Source organism: Ovis canadensis, chromosome 3 (genome assembly GCF_042477335.2).
Source record: "Ovis canadensis isolate MfBH-ARS-UI-01 breed Bighorn chromosome 3, ARS-UI_OviCan_v2, whole genome shotgun sequence".
NCBI classification, from domain to species: domain Eukaryota; kingdom Metazoa; phylum Chordata; class Mammalia; order Artiodactyla; family Bovidae; genus Ovis; species Ovis canadensis.
In genome coordinates this window covers 113,596,145-113,621,912 of record NC_091247.1, presented here as the reverse complement: position 1 = coordinate 113,621,912, position 25,768 = coordinate 113,596,145, and the positions used below count along the sequence as shown (strand labels likewise).

Genomic DNA, 25,768 nt, shown 5'->3' with positions numbered 1-25,768 from the left:
TCACCTCTAGGTATATGTTACAATGCAGTAGTCATTTTGGAACAATGTTTGGCAGTTCCTCAAAAAGTTAACCCTAGAGTTACCATATAACACAGCAGTTCCACTCTGGTATACACGTAAGAAAAATGAAAACGTATGCCACATAAAAACTTGTACATGAATGTTTATAGCAGCCTTAGTCATAACCACCACAACAACAACAAAACAACCCAAATTCACAACAATGCAGATATCAACTAATGAAAAGACAAAACAAAATATGGTGTGTCCATAAACAGTAACATAAAGGAAGAAAGTAACCTTGAAAACATCATACGGAGTGAAAGAAGCCAGTCACAGAAGATCACACAGTGCATGATTCCATTTATATGAAATGCGGTGAAGAGGTGAAAACAGACAAGAAAAGGGACTGGGGAGAGGAGAGAGATGGACAGACAGAAAGTAGATTCACGGCTGTCGGTGCTGGGGGAGTGGAGAGGCAGGAATGACCGCTGCTGAGTGCCGGGTTTCTTCTGACAGTTATGAAAACACTCTGAGATTAAATATTAGAGTACTGGCACAGCTCTGTGAATATATTAAAAATCAGTGACCTGCAGACTTTAAAAGAGTGCATTTTATGGCACATGAATTATATCCTAATAAAACTGTTATTTTTTTAAAGGCAGTTAAAACTCTATTCCCCTCTTCTATTCTACATAGACAAGCCACTTCCCTTCCTGCCCCCAGGGGGATGAATGGAGCTTATTTTCTGGAAACTGTAAAACAGAGGACCTCTGGACAGAAGGGCACTAGACATGCTTGAGAACAGTATTACCCTGAAAGTAACGTGATTAAAGAAACATGTGCACCGAATACTGAGACTCAGACCACAGGAGGCTGAGAGCCAGGCATTTACCCTGCAGCCAGGGCATGGGGAAATGGTTGAAGACTGACCGGGAAAGAAAGAAAAACCTGAAAACACATTGAGAGCTCTGAACAAAATAGACTAATCAGATTACCCTATGGTAAAGTCCCCATCACTGGCAAGCGCCCATTTAAACATATGGTAGATTGGATTAGTGATAATTATGTAAAAAACAAACAAACAAAAAAACACCCTTAATAAGAATTGACTCCCAAAGAAAAATTAAAGGGTCAAAGAAAGACATGTCTCAGCTAAGAACTGCATTGCCCTAACCAATATAATGAGTTTCCCTGGTGGCTCAGTGGTAAAGAATCTCCCTGCCAACGCAGGAGATTCAGGAGACACAGGTTTGATCCCTGGGTCAGGAAGATCTCATGGAGAAGAAGGAAATGGCAACCCATTTCAGCATGTGTTGCCTGGGAAATCCCATGGATAAAGAAGTCCAGTGAGTTTCAGTCCACGGGGGTCACAAGACAGTCAGACACAACTTAGCAACTAAACAACAAGAACAGACTGATATTATATCAACTATACTGGAAGATGGAGCAATAAAGAAGGGTGCGTGTATGCAGTGGGAACTGAGGGGAGAGGGAATAAACAATTCCTAGTTGGAGAACTAAGATCCCACAAGCCACATGGCATGGCCCCCCCCCCCAAAAAAAAAAATCCAACTGAGATTACAATGGCATCAAAGTGAATTTTCAGAGATGTAAAGAAATATGTTCGGGGGAAGGATAAAAGGAAATATGCTGACGATAACAAAAAATTTTCCTGGTCCCTCCCCAAGATGAATGGAGAAGGCAAGTGCAGTTATTAAAGGACAGACATGGGTTGTCAGAGTACGGAGTTACCTGAAAAATAATCAAGAGTGGTTATCTTGAGATTGGGAATCAACAGAAAGTCTGATCTCTTTCCCTTAAGTAAGTCTTTCTGGTTGTAAGCCATCGTTCAGCCTATCCAGTCTGTGTCACAAGAAAATATGATATGTATGCCTTCTGTGCTTAAACCACAGTGAATAAGGCAAGAGAAAGGGTTCAACTTCATAGCACAAAACCAGCCAACCTAATGATCACTTTGGTTGGATTTTTTTTTTTCCATTGACATCTGACTCCTAGGGTTTACAAGGTACATTTTTGGTTCTGTGACAGGAATTGTTCATTATTATATAATCCATTCTCAATTCCTTCAACCTAACCACATGAATACCTTACCAAAATAAACTTATGCCATAGCTAAAGTATTTCCTTAACTTAGTAGTATAGTAATTTATCAGGAAAGAAATGAAACACGCCTGCCATGACTAACATTTAAGAAACTCAAGCAGGTATTTACATAACACTATTTTCTTTTCAACATATTCACAAACCAACTGTCATATACATAGTTAATGAAGTTGTCATCTATTCTAGTACTCTGCATGTATGCTAAGTTGCATCAGTCATTTCTGATTCTGTGTGACCCTATGGACAAGACCCTGCCAGGCTCCCCTGTCCATAGGATTCTCCAGACAAGAGTACTGGAGTGGGTTATCACGTCCTCCTCCAGGGCATCTTCCTGACCCAGGAATCAAACCTGCGTCCCTTGATCTCCTGCATTAGCAGGCAGATTCTTTACCACTAGAACCATATCCTGGTACTTTAAGTGTCTACAAAAGGATTTTTTTTTTTTTAAGCAGCAGTATGGGGAAAAAAGTCTTAGGCTCACATGAGATCTTAGGAGATCCCACTCTTTGAATGAGAAGTCTTCATAAAGCTGATTTGCCGTGATCGTCAGTATGGGGCTTCCCAGGTGGTGCTAGTGGTAAAGAATCCGCCTGCCAATGCAGGAGACACAAGAGATACAGGTTCGATCCCTGGGTTGGGAAGATTGCCTGGAGTAGGAAATGGTGACCTGCTCCAGTATTTCTTGCCTGGAAAATTCCATGGACTGAGGAGCCTGGAGGGCTACAGTTTATGGGGCCACAGAGTTGGACATGACTGAACACATACTCATAGTCAGTATGAGGTATGCACTTGTGCTCACAGGAAGAAAATCCCCAAACGATAGCAACTCAAGTGGCCTCCACTACGTCCACTCATACTATAATACACGAAAGTGCGCAGACACAATGGAAATGATTTACTCCCGTGGAACATACCCAGACTAGAGAAACGATCATTTGGAGAAAAACATTTCAACAAAGATGGATTTAAATTTTGCAAGGACGTTCTATCAACCAGTCAGATATCCAGACAATATAATTTGAATTAAGTCATGAAGGCTAAGGGTGATTTGGTATCAAGAGTCTGACGGAGCTGACCTAATGTTGAATCATAACCAAAACCAGCGGCTACAGCCTTAGGAATCCATTTTTTTCCTGATAAAATGTTCACATGACCATCAGTTCAGTTCAGTAGCTCAGTCATGTCCGACTCTGCAACCCCATGGACTGCAGCATGCCAGGCTTCCCTATCCATCAACAACTCCCAAAGCTTGCTCAGACTCATGTCCATGGAGTCGGTGATGCTGTCCAACCACCTCATCCTCTGTCGTCCCCTTCTCCTCCTGCCTTCAATCTTTCCCAGCATCAGAGTCTTTTCCAATGAGTCAGTTCTTCCCATCAAGTGGCCACAGTATTGGAGTTTCAGCTTCAGCATCAGTCCTTCCAGTGAATATTCAGGACTAATTTCCTTTAGGATGGACTGAATGGATCTCCTTGCAGTCCAAGGGACTCTCAAGAGTCTTCTCCAACACCACCAAAAGCATCAAATCTTTGGCGCTCAGCTTTCTTTATAGTCCAACTCTCACATCCATATACGACTACTGGAAAAACCATAGCTTTGACTAGACGGACCTTTGACTATCAAGTAGACACTATAATTTCCCATACCACTAAAATACTTAGTGCAGACAAGCCTGGTGATTTTTATTTTTTATGATTTTCTATATTGACCAAGACGGTTGACTAGACTTCTCTATTAATAAGCAAAATATGAAATCTATCTTACATTTGTGTTCTCATTATCATATTTTTATGACAACTTTCATAAAAGAAGACTCTTAAAAGGCAAGCACATTTAAACCAATTTGAAAAGGATAAAACTAACGCCAAAAAGGAACAGTGATTTATTCTGGGGTCAGTGAGGCAATGGCTCAGATGAAACCAGAACACAGTTCAGATTTAAAATCAAAATGACCTCAATGAAAACAAATCAAATGGTGCCCCCAGGCCATACCTGTTAGATACTATGTTTTGGCAGGAAAAGCAGACCACGTAGCTTTAAGAATAAAAAACAATGACCAGCCGAGACATCAAATAACAATAGCATTTATGTATCATGCCAGGCACTGTACTAAACGTTTTATATATACTCCATTTACTGGGAACCATATGGTCACAATATTAAGAAGCGACGGAGCCAGGTCTCAAATCCATGACTACCTGACTCTAAAACGTGTCCTCCTACGCAAATAGTTCAACCCTTCTGTTCTGCGTTCGTTACGAAAATGTTTTGCATTTTCTAGTACGAACAATTTAGTGTGAATAAATTTTTTTCTGACACCTGACTCCCAGAATGTTACAGGATAAACTCCATGCCTGTGGCAAGAACACAAAGCACTTTCTGATCCAAGCATCTACACCCCACCCTCAGCCACCTTGAACTGAGAAAACGAACACCTCAAGCTAGTTGTATTATTTGTCCATTAGCACCACCAATCAAAAGAACTCATATTTGTGTTGATACAGTTATGCTGTTCTAAACTGTGGCCAAGAAATTGTCAGTGATAGCAAATAAATAAGAAAACAAGAAGAAAAATAAGGTATATAAAACTTCAGGGTTTTTAAAAGCAAGTTTAACAAAGAAGCTCCTGTATTTAAAAAAAAAAAAAAAGCCATAGTGAAGCTCTCAGACAATGTGAGTCTTTAATAACAACTTAGGAAACTATGGAACGAGATTAGAGAGGGACCCCCTGGACTGAGGCCAGGACTCTCATGGACTCACTCCACACTGTAAAGCTAACAAACAAAATGCTCACAACTATTCAACTCTTCTTGCAGAATAAACTTGGGGTGGGAGGGGGGGCAGTGCTCAGCTGCTCAGTCACGTCCAACTCTTTGCAACCCCATGGGCTATAGCCCCCCAGGCTTCTGTGCATAGGATTTTCCCTGCAGGCATCCTGGAGGAGGTTGTCATTTCCTCCTCTGGGGAGCATGCCCAGCCCAGGGATGGAATCTGTTTCCTGAGTCTCCTACATTGGCAGGTGGATTCTTTACCACTGAGCCACTCTTGTAAACATATCTTCTAATTCTGAAGAGTTGAAAATACGGAAAATTCAGCAGCCCAGGCATGTGAGAAGCACCACAAATCAAATTTAGAGTGACAAAAAAAAAAAAAAAACCACGGAAATTTCTGTGGTAAAGGATTTCCTTTCCACAAGTGTTCAGAAAAAAAAAAAAAAAAAGGAGTGGGGTGGGGTATGGATTCTCATGGCTGGAATGATTCACTTATAGTCCCATCAGGAACAAGGGAATAGGTTAGGAAAAAATGATTCTGCTAAGGCAGACGGCTCCAGGATTCTGCCACTTGAATTCAACTCACCAGACTACAGTTGAAACATTCCTATTCCTTACATTCCTTCCCTAAGATGTACCTCTGTCAAGACTAACCCATCCATTACCTGTATATGTGTGGCTGAGTCCCTTTGCTGTTCACCTGAAATTGTCATAACAGTGTTAATCGGCTATACCCCAATACAGAATAAAAAATTTAAAGATACATTAAAAAAAATAACCCCATCCATTCTGTAAGTTGTAGTTTAAGCAACAAGGGTTTTTTTGTTTGTATGAAGTATCAATGAAACTTATTCTTTTCCCCCCGATCTTCACCAATCAATAAAATTTTGGGATAAGTCGTATTAAAAAGTTAAAAGGCTGAAGGAAGCTAGAAACACCAGACTGGGTTTCCCCTCATTAGCCTACATACAGAATCCTTAAAAGCTCTGTAAACCAGAAGAGAATAAAATATTTGTCCCAAATTTACTTAGAAATTGCATTTAAATTGAATTTAACAAAACTGTCTTGTGGGTTAATGTTTTTACCCTCTGACGTGTGTGAAAGAACTTATTGTGAATTTTGGAAGGCAGAAATAGGAGCATGTGTGTTTATAATAGCATTACTTCTATTAAGAGTATTTTAAAAAAAAAGTTTCACTCAGAAAACAATTTAAGTCTTTATATTATCTATTTCAGTTAGATGCCATTCATTGTTAATGACTTCCTGGTCAGCAAATACTCCTTTTGGCCTATTTAACATGATTCCGTTAACAAAAAGGACGTGACTCAGATTTTCTCTGGATGTATCTTGCATTCCATGCTTGCCAGGCGCAGTGGCATACAGTGTTAATATTAAGCATCAAGAAGTACTTATACTAAGCATCAAGAAGTACCTTGATGGCTTCTCCGCTGGAGAATTTGCCTTACAAAAGGGATCCTTCGACAGTCATGAAAAAAACGCGGGGTACAATCGGGCCATGAAACATCTAAAGCAACCTTAAAAACAGCTCTCAGTGTGTTTTTAAAGCAGTCGGCTAACTCATGGGGTCTGGTGCCTCCAGACTAGTGTGGTATCAAAACTATGCATTATTGACTGTCACAGCAAAAGGCCATTTCTGAAGTTAATACATCTTCTTAATTAAAACCTGAAAGGAATTGTTCGTTGATCACAGTGAAGCTTACTGGAATTTGTTCTTTTCATTCTACTTTACTACATAGAGATGTGAAGAGCAATATACCAGAGAGATATCTGAGGAAAAGTGTATTTAACAGCTCACCTATTTATTCTAGCGTTTCCCAGGTGGCTCAGTGGTAAAGAAACCGCCTGCCAATGCAGGAGACAGCGGATACAAATTTGACCCCTCTGGGGAAGATTCTCTAGAAAAATGGCAACCTACTCCAGTATTCTTGCCTGGAAAATCCCAGAGGAGCCTGGTGGGCTAAAGTCCATGGAATCCCAGAGTCAGACATGACTGAGGAAGCATTCACTCCATTATTCAAGTATTCCAATTCTAACTCTAGGGATTGAACTACATTAGGTAAATACAGCATTTCTGATCCCTGACGGTTCTTAGAAAGAGATTTGGATTACGATCTGTTTTTCTTTACAGTGAATTTTTTAACAATGTAATTTCCCATGGGCCAAGAATGCTCTGAATACCCCAGAACTTAACAGAAGTATGTCCGATCACACTGCCCCACCCCCATCTCCTCTGCATCTAAGGATGACACACTCTTTTTCCCCAAGTCAAGACAGCCTGAAAAATAGTATACTTATAAGACCTAAAGATAAAAATGTTTGTAACCAGAGCAATCCTCAACTTAACTTAAAAAATCCAACAACTTAAAAAACTCCCATATTATAAGGACCCAAAGGGAGGACAGGCCAAATACACTGTTATTTAAATGGCAGTATTCATCTTAAAAGTATTGAGTTGACCAAAAAGTTCTTTCAGGTTTTTCCCTAAGATGGTTTCTTTACCAGAAAACCCTAACGAACGTTTTGGCCAACTCAGTATAGTAAGTACAGACGTTTACTGTCGGATAATGACATTAGATACTGATTAAAATAACTTTCAGATTCATCTCAAATTTAACCCTGTTTCATGTTAATAAATAAAATGACACTGAAAGTTTCTCTTCAAAATGTAAGAACAGAGGAAGAACCTACACAAAATAGTCAAAGTTGACTGTCATCACTTTTTACTAAAAATGACCAGAAGTAGGGCAAATCCACCTTAGGAAACCAAGGAACTACTTTAAAAAAAAAAGAGAGAAAAACTTAAGGACGTGTCTACCTAACTGTAAGTCAAAATTTAAGCCAAGCAATACAATATACAATGGCAATTCTCTAATCTTCAATACAAAAAGATTGCCCATAGACTCCTATCAGAATTGAAAACACTTTTTACAGCACATAATATAGCTCAGCTGGTGAAGAATCCACCTGCAATGCAGCAAACCCTGATTTGATTCCTGGGTCGGGAAGACCTGCTGGAGAAGGGATAGGCTACCCACTCCATTATTCTTGGGCTCCCCTCGTGGCTCAGCTGGTAAAGAATCTGCTTGCAACCAGGATAGACCTGCATTCAATTCCTCGATTGAGAAAATCCCCTGAAGTGAAAGGCTACCCACTCCAGAATTATGGCCTGGAGAATTCCATGGAATGTCCATGGGGTTGCAAAGAGTCGGACACGACTGAGCGGAGTTGCATTTTCACTTTCAATATTTTATGTGTTATTGGCAAGGACAGAGCCCCTTGTGAAAATTAAAACAAACAATTCTTTTAAAAGTCACACTAAGACCCTTATCTGAACTGTATCTATCTTAGCAATATCAACAGTTAAGAGTTTACATGGTTATTTGCTAGCTGGTTCTGAGGAGTAGGATTAAATCAGACTTTACTTAGCACTGTATTATTTACATATAAAAAATGGACCAAAGAGAAATATTACATGTTTAGTAAAAATGTTTTTAACAAGTAGTTTTAAAAATAAAACTTCACAAAAGTTAAACTTACTAAATGTCTTCAGATTTTTTAAAACTCTGAAGTAGACATTATATTACATAGTTGGGGTGGGGGGGGGGGGGAAATCTCCCCAAAAGTCCCTGTCCAGGAAGAACAAGAAGGACATCAAGATGTTTTCAGCAATTTCCTGAACAGCAGGAAATGAAAGGCTGGAGATACCGAGCTTTGATCAGTTTACTTTTTTTTCTGAATAGACTTACTCATTATTAACTGATGAAAGATAACACACATATAATATTAAAAACTGCAATCTAATGGTTCTACTGTCATGATTGTCAGTTAAAGCTCAAGTAAGAAAAAGTTCATTTGGTTCCCTAGTTCTCTGGGGTGGGGGTAGGGGGGCCGAGGGGAGGCAGGGTGCTGGGAATCTATCTAGTGGACCATTTTAGAACTACGTAACTTTTATTTTACATTATTAACTTCACTTGTAGGAAGTTGCTTTACTGATTCAGATAATTATATCCTCCAAGGTAATACTATACTCAATTTCATGCTAATAGAAAGTTTCTTCATAAAAGAGTCATGTTTCTCACTTCTTTCCACAACTCATTCAAATGACTGTTTCAATCATATAAAGATACAAGATGCACTAGGGTCTATCTCAGGGTTTTCTTCTTCTGATGAAGAACCAGCAGATTATTTCCAAGTGCAATTTAACTGAAAACACCATTTCAACTTCAAATTTATTTTAATGATATGTACAGAAGTAAACAAATTACAATTAAAATGGAATCAGTTATGTTCATTACACATAACTTAAAATCATGCAACACTGCATGGTAAAAACAACAGCTTCATTCATATACAAAAGAGCATTATTTTGAGACTCATGATAGTATAATGAAATTTTTGACGTAAGCTTTTGGTAAAGAGTATTTCATAAAAATTTAAAGACCTGATTAATCAGTTAATGCATTATTAGGAAAGATAGTAAACATTATTAGTAAAATGAGACTATAAGCAATTAACTTGAAAATCACACCAGATATGGGGCTGAATGTAGTCTCCTGAAATAAATGTTTGGTTAAGAAAATAGCTTTGAAAAAGATCTCATACTGAAGCTATGTATTTACTTTGTGAAATCAGGTTATATAAATCAATAGTCAAGTTTATTCAATTAAAGAAAATATGCCTATCCTTTCTTATACTCATAAATAAGTACTTATACAGTCTTTATATACAAGTGAAGAAAAGTTCAATGTAAAAAATATACTGCCAATCCACTTATTATGGTTGAAATAGCTCTTTACCTACACATTTAATTGCATTGATGAAAATGTCCAATTTAAATCACATTCAACCAGTGTAAATATTTAAGCTAAGTATTTTTGTAAACAAGAGAGAAAAATAAATGCTTTCATTTCATCACTGGGCCACAACCTACTTCTCAGCTTAGAAAGCTATAGAAAGGCTCAGCATTCAATCAGACCCAAACCTGCTAAACCTGGGGTAAACAAAGTGAATATTTCCAAAGTGCACAATTCCCAGCTCATCCACTTGTACTGTTTTTCCAATTCCAGTTCATCAGCAAGAAAATAAAAGGTACTTAGCTATAAAAAATACTAAGGAATGTTATTGAAAAGGAAAGGCTATTTGGTAGAAGTAACTACAAAAATAATTAGTTTAAATCTTTGTAAAGCTTTAATGCAAGAACATCAGTACACATTCTTTCCATAAACCTTAAAGCACGATCAATACCAAGATCTCAAATTTCCACCTTTCAAGTACTTGAAAAAAAGTTGTAACAAAGTGTCTCTTCAAAGAATGATCATGCAGGTGTTAATCTGCTGACATTTGGGGACACGGGTATTTCTGTTGGGTTGTCATCTCTGCCTCCACTGGCAGTAAGGACAGGCAACGAGTTACTCTGAAATGCAGATGGAGGACAAATAGTCATGCCAACGTTTTCATCTTCCCCATTGTCTGAATCTGGTGTTGTAACTTCACTATCCTGAAGCCCCAGGATCTCACAAACTGCTTGCGGCAACTCCTGAATAAGAACAACCAAATATAAAATCATCATTCACCACAGAGGAAAAGTAATCACAAATTAACACTTGCTATTTAAGATAACATCGAACATTTGTTCCAACAGTGCAATTGTTATGCACCTTCTCAGACCTTCCTTCTCCACTCGAAATGAAATCCAAACCATTCTTTTTAATAACTGGTTTTCCGATCTTCTATTCTGAATTAGCCACTCCCCACCCTACCCCACCCCACCACTCCCACAAACACACTGTTTTCTAACATTTTGCATTTATTTCATTCTCTTTCATTCTTTTCCCTCAATACACAAATGTTCCTTAAACTCGAAAGGGATCACTGACAAATTTTGAACAGAACAGCTATCAAATAAATATTTGTAAAAGTGAACTAAAACAGGGCTTCCCTGTTGGTTCAGTGGTAAATAATCCACCTGCCAATGTAGAAGACACGGATTCGATCCCTGATCCGGATGCTGTGAAGCAACTAAGCCTGTGCATCTCGAGTACTGAGCCTGGGAGCCTCAATTAGCGAGCCTGTGTGCTGCAGCCACAGAAGTCCGCAAGCCTGAGCTCCCCAAGCAGGGGAGCCCCTGCAGGGAGGAGCCCCGCAGGGAGGAGCCCCCGCAGGGAGGAGCCTGTGAGCTGCAAGGAAGAGCAGTCCCCACTGTCCTCAACCAGAAAAGCCCAGGCAGCAATGAAGTCCCGGTACAGCCATCAGTATATAAATATGTACAATTGTAAAGAAAAAAACTGAGCCAAAATAAATATTTGGAACCATGAACAAATGACACAAAGACTAAATAAGAATTCTCTTAAAAATCTGAAAACCAAAATACACCAAGAGTATAATAGTTTGGTTTAAATTCAGGACGTAACACCTCAAACTTGCCTTATTTTTAGAGACAATTAAGAGCTTGACTGATATAAATGTAATGACACTGACCAAATAATATTCATTGAATTATTTCTGATTAGCATCTGTCTTTACTTGAAGACACTATATATTTAATATGAGGTCCTATTCTGTGTTCACTAATTCGATAATATATCAATGCTTCTACAGCCTCTCTTGTTGTTGCCAAAGTGTTTTCATCACTTTTATCATTCTGTCTTATTACTGTTTGTCTCCTAGCATAATTATTCAATTGTTTTCAGTTAAGTGCTGTAAATCTATAATGGTAAACAAATGTTAGCCAATGCTTTGTGTCTGCCATCAACTTACTAATTTAACTTCTAAAAAGAAAAATTTTGTGACCTCAATCACCTCAATCCACCAAAATCATACAGACAAAAAATCTTTTGATTACTTAAAATACTGTATACCTTGCATTTTACCATCTGTAGTGAAATTGCTTCTGCCTTGCATAGTACATCTTCCACATCAATTTTCATGGACAATTCATTGATATGCTAGAATAAATCAATAAAATAATTGAAACTGAAACACTATTATACTCTATTACACAATTTATTACTAGTTATATTCAGTCAGTTCAGTTCAGTCGCTCAGTCATGTCCGACTCTTTGTGACCCCATGGACTACAGCATGCCAGGCCTCCCTGTCTATCACCAACTCCTCCTGGAGTTTACTCAAACTCATTTCCATTGAGTCGGTGATGCCATCCAACCATCTCATCCTCTGTCGTCCCCTTCTCCTCCCGCCTTCAATCCTTCCCAGCATCAGGGTCTTTTCTAACGAGTCAGTACTTCAAATCAGGTGGCCAAAGTATTGGAGTTTCAACTTCAACATCAATCCTTCCAATGAATATTCAGGACTGATCTCTTTTAGAATGTACTGGTTGGATCTCCTTGCTGTCCAAGGGACTCTCAAGAGTCTTCTCCAATACCACACAGTTCAAAAGCATCAATTTTTCGGTGCTCAGCTTTCTTTATAGTCCAACTCTCACATCCATACATGACCACTGGAAAAACCATAGCTTTGACTAGATGGACCTTTGTTAGCAAAGTAATGTCTCTGCTTTTTAATAAGCTGTCTAGGTTGGTCATAACTTTTCTTCCAAGGAGCAAGCGTCTTTTAATTTCATGGCTGCAGTCACCATTTGCAGTGATTTTCGAGCCCCCCAAAACAAAGTCAGCCACTGTTTCCCCATCTATTTGCTATGAAGTGATAGGACCAGATGCCATGATCTTAATTTTCTGAATGCTGAATTTTAGCCAACTTTTTCACTCTCCTCTTTTACTTTCATCAAGAGGCTCTTTAGTTCTTCTTAGCTTTCTTCCATAAGGGTGGTGTCATACTAGTTATATTACACTGTAGACAAAATCCTCAAAACAAAATACCCTCAGACTACAAGTAAATGGGAAATTTAATATATCCCTCATTAGAGCATTTCAAAGTTGTAAAGCTAAGGAACAGCTATTAATAATAAGCTTATGGAACATAAATCCAGCAGCTGTCCCAAGTCTACTATCTCAAAGTTATAAGCAAAAGTATTACTTTGTTTAGAAAAGTAAACAACATAAAAGAGCATTTGTCGCATGTTTCTCTTTCTAATTAGCAAGGAAAAAAACAATTGGCCAACATGTTCAACCTGCTGAACTGTCCTTCTCAGAAAATTGGGCCTAGTATTGACTACCACTGATAAAATTTTAAGTCACTCAAGAGATTCAATAACACTCCAAGGAAATGTTTGTTTTCCAACAAAAAGAGGAAAGAGTCAAAATATTAAAATCTAAATTAGAAGAATAACTACCTTAAGTATTTCATTAAAGCCATAATGTTTTTCCATTATTTGTTGTTTTTCTGACTCCAGAATAGCACAACAGAGAAGAAGATGAAAATTTTTACATGGTAGTTCAGTCCACATTACCTATAGAAAACAGAACACATAGTAAACTCTATCAATTCTAAAATATTTCCTTCATAGATAACGATGCTCAATTCTGAATGACTTCTATGCAAAGCAGAACTTGCCTAGATGGAATAGTCCATTCTTTTTCTAGTTAAGAAATGAGGTGTGGGGAATGAAAGTCTTACCTTTACCCACAAACAATAAATGAATTATGATGAATTCCAAACATGTCTCTTTAGGTGACTACAGTTAGTTCTGAGCCTAATCAATACTATATGGGTAAGGTGTAAGGGTTAGAGGTATTTTCAATATTTTTCTGAACCTTCAGTTTTTCATTTTTAAATCACCTTCAGTTTCTTGGGGTGGGGGAAAAAGCTACATCATAGGAATAAAAATGCAGTTATACACTGCATGGAATCAAAAACACCCAGAGGTAGCTCTACATTCTAAACAACAAATTATATAATAAATCAGAATATCTCTAATTGTGACAAAAACTGAATCAACCACTCAAAATTTATACCCCAAATGTGTACAACATTTGATCATTTCTTCCTAATCAATGTCCTAAAACTTAAAGTCTTAATTTCCTCTGGTTAATGTACTTAATATCTTTTTAGAAAGATCAAAGACTCATGTAAACAATATTATTAAAGCATACCAGAAATGTTTTTACTTCTTTTACTAAAAATAAACCAAGTAGAATCATTTTAAGACTAAATCCATTTTTGAAAGTTTAATTATAATGCAATTAACCTCAAAGATTTCATTAAAAGTCCTAATTTATTTGGTAAACACAGATTAAGGAGTTATTACAATTATTGAAAACTTTTAAAAAGAAGCTGAGATACTAATTTAATGAAATTGATAAACTTCAAAGTACAATTCTAGGTCAAGAACATGTAAGTGTTCCTTCTAATTTCAAACAAAGAAGTGCTCCTCCAGAAAGTGGGCATCCTTCAGTTAGTGGATCACCTTCTCTAATGGGAGCATAGCCTCCAAAAGTATAGGAATCAACCTCCAGGTGTAAAAGCCTCAGGATACTCACTGCATATTAAGTTTACTTATTATTCAAATAGAGTATTTCCCCCATTCTTTCCTTGGCAAAGTTTCTGTCAACTTTACTTTTATAAAGATAAGGTAGTGGACGGTCATCATACCAATAGTCTATTTCGAAAGTACTGCCATCTGTTAACAATTAACAGACATATGAAAAGAAAATATATCTTGCTTTTCATCATGAGGTGCCCTGGGTACAAGATGGAATAAAAAGATATAAACCAAAAACATGATCATGAATACTCTCCAGAGTGAGGAAAAGGGTAATGGGGCTTGGGGTGGTGATTAAAGATCTAAGCTATATCTTTCAATATTTTTTGCCTTGGAAAGAAAGAGAAAAGACTCTTGGATTGGCCGAAAAGTTCGTTCGAACAAACTTTTTGGCCAACTCGATAGAAGTAAATAAGGCAAAATTATTACATACGTTGAATGCAGATAGTAGCATATTTGTTACATTATTCTTAGTATTTTGCTCTAACTTAAATTTCTTTAAAAAGCAGAACGAAAGTTGGTTCCCTCCCAATACTCCAGACTACAAATAAAGTACCATCTCAACTGATTGGCCTGCCAAAACTTCCTTAACTATATTTAAATCTACACCCAAATTCAGCACAGTCTCATAAAGTATCCCAAGGTCAAATGGTCTACACAACTGGTTCTGGGAAACCTCCTGGCCCCCAGTCTCACAAGGATGTGATCTACAGAAAAAAGCTCCCAAGATCACATATTCAGTTCAACATAGTTTTTAAGGAGAGACCAAAACATCAGAATTTCAGAACTGCTTTAGAAATTTCAGCCAGGATACTATAATCCCTTTATAGAAACAAAATGGTTATCTCCATAAAAAGTGTTACATTTTTACAATAATTTAAGAACTTACCTCCCATAATCGAAGAATATCTAGAAAACTAAATTCCCTTTTAAATCTGATTAAAAGCCATCTGAAGCAAAAATAAAGGTATCCAGAGTCCTGGGATTCTACAAAAAAAGAAAAAAAAAACACCTTACTTCCTCTTACACTAATTATCTCAGAATAGGGTACCTATTTCAAACTCAAATTTTTCTGTTCATCTTAGGCTTAAAAGTCCTGTAAGTTTAATTGTCTTCTACTAATTCAAGGAAACGATTCAGAATTGCAGGCTATATTCTTTAAAAGCAAACCACCAAATAACAGCTGACTCTCTGTCTGTGGATTCAACCAACTGTGAATGGAAAATATTTGGGGGAAAAAAAAAATTCCAGGAAGTTCCAAAAAGCAAAGCTTGAATTTGCTGCACTTGGCGACTATTTAAAAAGGATTTACATTGTATTTACAACTATTTGTGAGGTATAATAAATAATCTAGAGATGATCTAACATATACAGGAGGATGTGCATAGGTTATACGCAAATAATATGCCACTTTATGTAAAAGACTTGAGTCTCCTCGGATTTTGATATGGGGGTGAGAGAGTATGTGTGTTCAGTTACTCAGTCATGACCAACTCTTTTCAACTCTAGACCGTAGCCCGTCAGGCTCCTGTCTATGGAATTGTTCAGGTAAGTGGGTTGTGTAGTGGTTGCCATTTCTTCCTCCAAAAGATCTTCCCAACCCAGGGGCAGTCCTCACAAATGAGAGATGACTCATATTTCATAGTATGAATAAACTGTTTTAAGGCCGAACTGTACAAGGGGGACAGTTTGGTCCCACAGTTTTATTCCTCAGAGGAACCCAGGCAACACTGGTGGATTATACAGTCTACATTTTTTCTCTCTGCATATTACCCTACAATTTGCTGAATATAGCTTTCTTTCACTCAACTCACCTAAGTAACTGCAAAATCCACTGTCCAACAACCGAAGTAAGGTACTTAGCTGAATAAGCTGGGTCTTCATGCCTTGCATCTGCTCTTCGAAATTTTGATGCTTTAAAAAAAAATTAAGTAATACTTAATAAATATTTTACAGTACATAACTACTGATAACTGTGCCATTAAAATAAGGACAAATGTTGGACTTACACCATATTGGTTATATTTTAAAATCACAACTAATTAAAATGCTAAAAGATTATTTTTTTTCCACTATTCAATTTTTTAAGATAAAGAATAATGCAGGCGACAGCAGCTGTAGACTGACTGATATACTATTCTTATATCAAATAAGAAACCTGGGTGAAAGGAACATACATTTGCGATACAGACTTTTATCAAATCACTTCACTGCTAAATATTTCTTTAAATAAACACAGGAAATAAAATTTATTTTAGCTTTAGTATGTGTCCAGTGTTAAAGAATTAGCTAATTATGTCTTATGATTTGATAGCATTAAGGAATCTATAAAGTCAAAACCATTTTCATGACAACAGCAATACTAAAACAGCCCATGCATTTTGCACTTTAAGTTCTCCCATGATTGTAAAGGCTCTAAGAAGGCCATATACTGCAATAGACTGCACACAGGAACACATGTGAAAGTCAGCTGTCTCCTATTAAACTAGATACTACACATTAAAAGGAAATTAAAACTGGAAGATAATCCCTCTTTTCAGTAAATTCTGTTTTGGAAAAGTTATTTTTCATTTTTTAAAAATGTATGTAAAACTTCAGAAGGTTTACTATTATCTTTAAATGAATAAATAAATAAATATCTGGGCTTCCCAGGTAGCTCAGTGGTAAAGAATCCACCTGTCAATGTAGAAGATACAGGTTCCATCCCTGGGTTGGAAAGATCTTCTGGTGAAGGAAATGGCAACCCACTCCAGTATTCTTGCCTGGGAAATACCATGGACAGATGAGCCTGGTGGGCTATAGTCCATGGGGTTGCAAGAGTTGGATACAACTTAGCAACTAAACAACAAGATATTTATAAATTTCCTAGAACTTTTCATAACAAACACCAACAGATGTAACCCACATAAACAAAAGCTCTTATAATCTGCAATAATATTTAAGAGTGTGACGAGGTCCTGAGATCATAAAGTTTCAGAACTACTGTGGTTTAAATGTTTTAATCTCTGAAAGTGAGTAGATTTGCTACCAAAAGTTCAGTCAAGGTTTGGGGATGGGGAGGGCACCAAAATAAATGAAACCTTTCTTATGATTATGATCCCTTTAACCCTCATGTTCTAACCCCTTTATGGTGAACTACTGCCCTAATCTTTGTGAAAAGCCTAAGAATAACATCCTTTCCCCCTCACATTTCTTTTAGTTTTTGAGACAATAATAGTGCTTTATTAGAAGTATCAATTAAATTAGTTGGTTAAAAAAAAATTAGGGCTACTGATTCTCAATAAACTGGTTTCTCTTTAGTGATATGAATAGTTTAGTGAATGAAATGCTGTAATAGACAAACGCAAGTTTTGGGGATATAGTTTCTTCACATTTCCCACAGGAAAATAAAAGGGAAAGGCAGGACTAACTCTTTCATTAACAGTATAATTTTTGCTGTGACATGGCCAAAGGCTTCCATTGTTTTGGAAGTAACAACGTGGCGTGGCCACTGCTACCCACTCTGCTGTAAAAAGTAGTACTCCCAAAAGGACAGAAGCCAACTTCAGAGAGGTAGCTATTCCTGCAGAAAGGAAAAGGAGGTCGACAATGGATACACAGAGGGCTTCAAGTCTAACTATAAATAAATGCGTATGTACATTACCTATGCATGTACATGTGTGCATATATACATGTATGTATGTGTACATATACACAGGCATGGGTATGTGTATATACACACAAACATATGCATATCGAAGGGGGTAAGAAGGAAGGGCAAGTTAAAACTATATGGCAAAATGAATGCTGGCTATAAGGAAGTTCATTAGATCATTTTGCAGTTGTTTCTATAATATGGTGGTAACAGACAGAAGTCTATGCCTAGACCAACACTAGATGTGAGTAAATACCAACAAAAGTGAATCCATAGGCATTGGATTCAGCCTCCATAAAGTAGTAAAAACTTACATGAAATAAAGCTGTAAAACAAAAAGAAGGAATCAAACAGCAGAACAGATTCAAGGACACGAAAACAGTAACAATGCAGTGGGAATAATTGTGCAGACTATTTCGATTGTAACTTACTGCCCTTTCATATTATGCAATGCTTCATGTCATGTTTCATATTATGACACAAAAGATGTTAGCAGACATTAAGAAATCTTTTTAGAATAAAGACTAAAAATACCCCCAGACCGCTGTCAACGGAAAAGGCAAACAGAGAACATCCACTGTTGAAAAGACAGAACAAGGAACTTGAACCTCCATACACAGAAATGACAAGCAGACTGCGAAATGAGTAGTAAGGATGCTCACAGAGTGGTCTTCACATCTGAGGCCTAAGTGCATGCACACAGATGCATGCATACACGCACCCAGCACACAAGGTAATCTATTGGAACACACCAGTACTAGCTCTTATGGAAACCACTACTGTAATGAGATGGCTAGGTAGCATCACTGACTCAATGGACATGAATGTGAGCAAACTCCAGGAATCTGGAGGGCCACAGTCCATGGGGTCACAGAGTCAGACACGACCTAGCGACTGAACAACGACAGGAAAAGTAAATGCCATACATTTGTACTAATACTTAAAAACCTACTATAAGCTGAGATCTAAACTAAGCACTGGGGAAATACTCATGTATTTATCTTACAAAACTCTGTTGAACACACACCTCATGTCAAGCATCAGGAAAATTCTGGAAGCATATCACAGAACGAGCTAAACAAAGACATGAGCTCTTTATCATACCAGCTCTAGTGAAAAGAGGATAAACAACAAAAACACAAGGAAAACAAACAACAGTTTTTATACAATTATTATCAGTTGTACAGACCTTTATAACAAATGCCTCAGGTTTCTAGAGCACTTATGGAACTAAGTATATGGAACTAAGAAGGCAGATAAAAATCAACCAATCAAAAAGGTAAGGAACACAAACTATGATATTACCAGATTACTGCAATTAATAATCTTTCTAAATAATCCAAAAATATTAATTCATGGTAAAGGACTATATAATTTGACTATTTATTACTTTAATAGTAAAAAAATATTTTAAAACTATCAAATCTTATTAAGTATGGAAAAGAACTAGGCGAAGTAACGATGAGCTGGAACCATGGAGCAGAGACTTGAGAAAACAGATAAACTGAGACAAATTAGAAGGGGAAATAAAAACAGGCAAGCAAGAGAGGAAGAACAGAAGTCATCAAAAAACAGAAGCAATCAAAAAGTTTCACATCTGTATCCCAGACTCAATATTACAAGGAATCACTGCATATGATTACATATTTGAAATCTTTATCCACTTACAAGCAAGCCATTTCAATATCCGACCAGCAAGGGCCAGCATTAAGTATATTAATTTTATTTTGAAAGAAGTACAGAGACCTATGTAGTCAGGTCTTTGGTTTTCATATGCTTTTATCTCCTCTTAGCCCCTTTGCTTTTTTTCCCCCTTCCACTTTCTAAAGATTACTTGAGAAGACCGCTCTATTTTATTTTCCTGTTAATACTCTCTCTGTACTATTGTCCTAGAACTCTGTCTCTAAGATACATCAATGATAATAGATAAAATGTTCTTTGCAATAATATGTATATAGACAGTTCAACTCTAATAATCACATGCTTATGAAAAAACTAAGAAAGTGTCAATGTTACAAATAGTTCAAAAACATCTGGAGAAAAATCAGTCACTATAATGATAAAATCTAAAATGTTCACAAAAGGTAAGGATATTACTCGGCATGACTAAGCTTTATCTCTGAAATAGATGAAATGAAACTACCTCACAAGAACTGAATCATCTACTTCATCAATATTCTATGACTCATTACCCTTCTGCAGATCATAAGCATTTACCAATATTAAATCCTGATTATTCCTCTTCTATAGGCACTTACTATCTACTTTTTATATTAAAAATATTACCAGCATTTCCAAGCCTCTTGAAAAGTAACAAACAACTGAGCAATTCTTTTAAAGTTCTACCATGACTGGCTAAATATAAACATCCATTTTATATAATAAGATTATTATATAACTAAAATATTCAAAATTAGTTTGATTAAAAGAAGGAATCTCTCTTCTTACCATTTGGTCCATGTAGGAGGCAAAGCACCAAAAGGCATCCACTTCATTTTCCATCACATATAACAGAGGTGAAAGTAAGTCACTCATTCCTTGCACATAGCCTTAAAATAAACAAGAAAAACTAATCATACCTCTAAAAACCTGAACTTTCTGTATCCATCTATGCATATCTCCACAAACTCACTTAAAATTACATCTTTTTCGGGTTTCACAAACTTGTGTATACCGATGTTCTTAAACAATGAGGAGGAAATCTAGCAACCAGGTGAGAAATGGGAGGTGCTTGAGAGATCAAAGCAGATATGCAACTGCTGTGTGTCTCAGTGTAGGTATCACTATCAGGAGAGAGGATAATACTAAAAAATTATGTGCAAAAGCATTATGATAAAGAAGGATGATGGGAAACCCAGAGAAACATCAAACTGAAAAGAACATAGTCAAAGAAGATTTGTGAAAGAATAGTTAAGAGGAAAGGTGGGGAAAGCAAGGGAGAAGAATGTTGGAAAAGTCAAGGGGAAGGAAGCTGCAAGGTCAGAGTAGACAACACCACCAAACTGTCATGAATAAGCCAAGTGAAATAAGACCTAAAAAGGGTCCAACTGATTTAGCAACCAGACATTGGTAATCCACACAAAAATAACCACAACAAAATTACCTCTTTTAATTTCTCTTTTTTTTTCCTTTTGCTGTTACTCTAACCCAATCAATGCTAGCAAATGGACTTAAATCCAATCAATATTTTGTATCTAAAACTACCATTTCAACCATCTTTCTCTTGATGCTCTTACAATTTCTCAATCATGACACTAGTTTAAAGCCCTTGATTTAAAGAAAAATTGGAAAGTTAAAGAATCAGGCCCCTCCCTTAAAAAACAGAAAGTCTTCGTTTTGCTTATCATCAGACCATGTCAAAAGTCTTAAAAATCCTCAACTTTCTTAACTATTTTACAATTAGATTTCAAACTTAAAATATAGAGACCTGAATGAACCAAGGGATAAGAGCTCTTATAAAGCCTTTTCACATACATATTATTATTCAACTTTGGTAAACTTGTATATTTGTTAAAGTTACACAGAGAAGTTTTTCCCCCAATGACAGTCTGAGGAAAACAGGCTTTCATTTGCAGAACCAAAACTTACATTCTTATCATTCCCCAAAATCTATGTGCACTGAAGTCATTTAAAACAGTATGCATATTTTTAAAGGAGAGGGGATATTTCTGAAGAAATTATACATAATTTTACATCATTCTTCCTATTTTGGAAGAAAGCTTTAAAAATGACCGCAGGAAGCAGGTAAACCAAGGTCTCTTAAGAAAACTTGGGTTAACAGTGTAATAAAGACAACCGTTCACTTCAGGATCTCCTTATGAACAGAAGTCTAGTTCTATCTGCTATTAGCCTCTCCCTGTCACCTGCTGCTACGCCTAATCCCCATCAACCTCACTATGTCTGCACTACACCCCGTGGGAAAGCACGGCTCCATGCACATTAGTGCACACGCACACACACACAAACCTGGGGACCCTTATTACAGTGCCAAACAATGGAGTAGCCAAGACATTTAGAGGAAAGAGCTAGAAAAAAACAGCATATGACGTGATACCTAAATGTAAGCATTTATACAAATTTATTGCAGATGCTTTTTAAAAAAATAAGACACACTTGTGATGACGAAGCTTGTGTGTCAACTTGAGTGAGCCACAGGATGCCCAGATGTCTGGTTAAACATTATTTCTGGGAGTATCTGCAAAGGTTTTTCTAGAAGAGATTAGCACTTGAATTGGTGAACTGATTAAAGCAGATGGCTTTCAGAAATGTGAGTGGGCATCATCCAATTCACTGAGGGCCTGAATAGAACAAAAAAATGGAGAAGACTGAATTTGCTCTCTGCCTGGTTGCCTGGCCTGAGACATCTATCTGCCCTCAGTGCTCCTGGCTCTCATACCTTCAGACTCAGGAATGAGACCTAGACCATGGCTCTCCTGCTCTCAGAAGGCTTTAAACTACACCACCAGCTTTCCTGGGTCTCCAGCTTATAGATGGCCAACTGCGGGCCTTTCAGTCTTCATAATTACATAAGCCAATATCTTCTAAGCAATCTTTCTTTTTTTTCCCTGGCTAATACAACATTTTTCTTAAGAAAAGAAGTAGGTTAGAATGAAGACTAGACTGTTATCACCAAAACTTTCCTACATGGCAATGACACAATGAAAGCAATGACAAACATAAAGGCTAAACCAATCAAAGCAGGAAGGAAATTTATCTGAATTCAACCAAGTGCAAAGAGTACCACTTTACTGGGTCAGACTACCTATAGTCTATAACAGAACTATTTCAAAGTGTGCTATTCAAAAGATTTACAAAGCACCTTTCTTCTGGGGGAAAACGAGTTTTATTATAAAGTTATAATGAATAAAAACTTCTAAGAATCTAATTTAATCCTTTAAGTCTTCAGCTTTCATACCAGATCAGTACTGTATTTCTTCTGTAAGTTTTAGTTAAATCAACTAGTCAAATTATTCTTCATACTCTTGTTGCTTTAAATCTATTTTATTGTATACATGATGTTTTTGGGGTATGTCATGAGTTGTGGGGGTGGAATTAACATACAAATTCCTTTTAATTAAAGAAAGATTAAAGCTGTTTAAATTAGCATTCAATGATGTTCAGATTCTGCACTAGTGCTGACTGATATACATCTTAATCAGTACTACTACGAAGTCTGAAGAAGTTCCCCTAAATTACTTTCGTAACAAAGTTGTTTTAGTTGAGAGGTGTTAGAAATGAAATCATCATCCTAATGTACACATTCTTAAAGAGAAAAGAAAGATTTCATCTTTACATAGGTCAATTTTCCAGGTTAACTGAAGCTTATTCAGTTATTAGAGAATAAAATTTAAAAAAAAAATCTTAAGTGTTGGGAATCATTTTTTTTCTACTGGACACACTCCTGCCTTATATACAGAATAAGTATATTCTGAGTATAATTTTACCTTCTGTTGTTTATTCAGGATCATGATTACAAACATACATTGTAGAAAAAAAATAGGCACCTCCCACAGAAACACCTTAGGTGTACAGTCTACACTAAGTAAAAGTTACTCTTCCTTGAGTTCTTCTATCTGCTTTTCGTAATGTTTGTCTTCTGTCTGCTTTTGATGGTTTTTGCCTTCCTCCTCACTACTAATGAGACTGTATTAAATGCAAACACACCAATACCTCATCTGGGGGCTAAGAAGCCAAACAACTCAATAGGACAAAATCAACTACAAGAGTAAATTTACAGCCCAGGTTATTTTACTACGAGTAAACAGCAAGAAGGTGGGGGAGCTGGTAAAGAATCTACCTGCCCAATGCACGAGACGCAAGAGATGCAAGTTAAATCCCTGGGTCAGGAAGACCCCTCGATGAGGAAATGGCAACCTTCTCTAGTTGCCTTTCCTGCCTAGAAAATTCCATGGACAGAGGAATATGGCAGGCTACAATCCACGGAGTTGCAGAGTCAGACGTGACTGTCTGCTACTTCAAATCCATGTCAAACAGCAAGCAATTTGGTCCAGGGCTTTACAGAAACTACCCTGGCTTCTTTCAATGCCAGAGTTCTTAATAAAATCCCTGGGTATGTTTCAGATAACTTAAGAATGTGGGGTTAATATGGACAAATGGAAACAGCAATTTATCCAAATAGCTTGTCTGGGACTCAATACCTGGAAAGACTGAGCATTCAGGAACGACCTCTGAGACTATACATTAATCCCCACCTCACAATTACCTTCGGAGAGGATGCCTCTTGTTCTCTACTGTAAAAGCCCTATTTCCAACAGTGGTTAATAGAAACTGAAACGGCAATGGGTTGGGGTGCTGAACGTGTGGAGGTAAGAATGCCAGCCTAGAAAATGCCCTGGTGGTCCAGTGGCTAAGACTCTGTGCTCCCAAAGCAGGGGGGGCCTGGGTTCAATCCATGGTCAGCTAACTAGATCCCATATGCCACAACAGCCAAATAAATAAATAAATATATATATTTTTTAATGCCAGCCTGAAAGAAAGAGCTGGGCCTCCACCCCCAGTCCAGTATCTACTACTTATGCAGCCCTGAGTCACTCTCTAAATCAATATAACTTTATTCATACAACTGGGATTATTAATCCACTTCTTAAAAGAGGCTGCTAATACAATCAAAATTGAGCAGGACAACACTCGGTCACCTGAGAAGCATTCCAGTCCCTAGTATTTTCAGTGATCCAATCTGGGGTTCATTATAGGTGTGACCCGACAGGACTGGGCACATTTCACATTTTAAAGAGAAATCTGTGATATTCACTTACTGTCATAGAGGCTGATGTTGCAAGATCCTCAAGAGTTTACATCTTTCCCTAACCCACATATAAGAAGCCAAGAAGAACTCTTGGTTCATAGATACAAACAGTGAAGAAAATATACTCACAGTTCAAGATTCATTTGGGTTTAACACGACAAATACCCAACTGCTTTCTCCAAAACAAAGTTTTAAGTTCTATTAAGGTAATCTGGAAACATCTACCCTTGGTATCCTCTACTTGGGAGACACTAACATCAGTAGGTAACTGAGAAACTTGCCCACTCTTTATACTCACTTAAAGGTGGATGCTTAGGGAGTGTGTTGGTCCCTTAAAGCAACAGCTCAAGTCGTCTCATCCCTTAAAATACTGTTTCCTCAGGTTTTCTAGCCCTTAGCATCACTTTCCCCATGCAATGCCCCAATCCAACCTCCAGCCCCAGTCTTTCCAACCCATTCCTGGTAGAAAGCAGACTAACCAAGAAAGAAAGAGTAAAGTTTCACATGCCCTAGGTAATTATCTGCACCTCTTATCTATGCTATCAAATCAGTATTCTTCTTCATAAGGGAGAAGCCTATCAAAAAAAGGTTTCCAAACTTTCTCAGGTCACAGTACGCCTCAGGAATTTTTTTCCAAGGCATCCCAGGTTCAAAAATATTAATAACATTTCCATTTATTAAACATGTCCAAACAACTAAATAAATACTTATATCCTATGAACTTTAGGACCTGTTGGGCACCACACTACATCCCAAACTTTGGAATCCAATGGGATGCCACCATACTCATCTATTTTCTCACAGTACTTGCTTATCACAGCAAAGTCAAAAACTCCTCTGTGAACACAACTTCATCAGAAGGAAGGAATGTGGTGATCTAGCGCTGAAACCCTGAACAACTCCAGCTAGGAGTTAGGGCAGTGTCCTACAGATGTCCCTGTCTCCCTCAAACGTGTGAAATACCCAACACTGGTCCCGGCAGTTTGCTGCAGCGACCTGGTGCTCTCTGCTGCTCTCTGCTGCACGGTCTGGGAATCACAGCCTTTTAAGTT

General features: G+C 37.3%; 1 protein-coding gene across 2 annotated transcripts in view; it reads right to left on the bottom strand.

Moving 5' to 3' along the window:
• Positions 1-9,134: 9,134 nt before the first annotated feature.
• TBC1D15 (TBC1 domain family member 15) overlaps positions 9,135-25,768 on the bottom strand; it is a 72,667-nt gene continuing 56,033 nt past the window's right edge. For both annotated transcript variants that reach the window (XM_069584014.1, XM_069584015.1), the window contains 6 exons: positions 20,399-20,499; positions 16,131-16,230; positions 15,206-15,303; positions 13,168-13,284; positions 11,777-11,863; positions 9,135-10,455 (listed from right to left, as the gene is read on the bottom strand). In XM_069584014.1, coding sequence (XP_069440115.1) covers positions 10,234-10,455; positions 11,777-11,863; positions 13,168-13,284; positions 15,206-15,303; positions 16,131-16,230; positions 20,399-20,499 — 725 coding nt within the window. In that variant the 3' untranslated portion in view covers positions 9,135-10,233. The remainder of the gene's footprint in view (positions 10,456-11,776; positions 11,864-13,167; positions 13,285-15,205; positions 15,304-16,130; positions 16,231-20,398; positions 20,500-25,768) is intronic.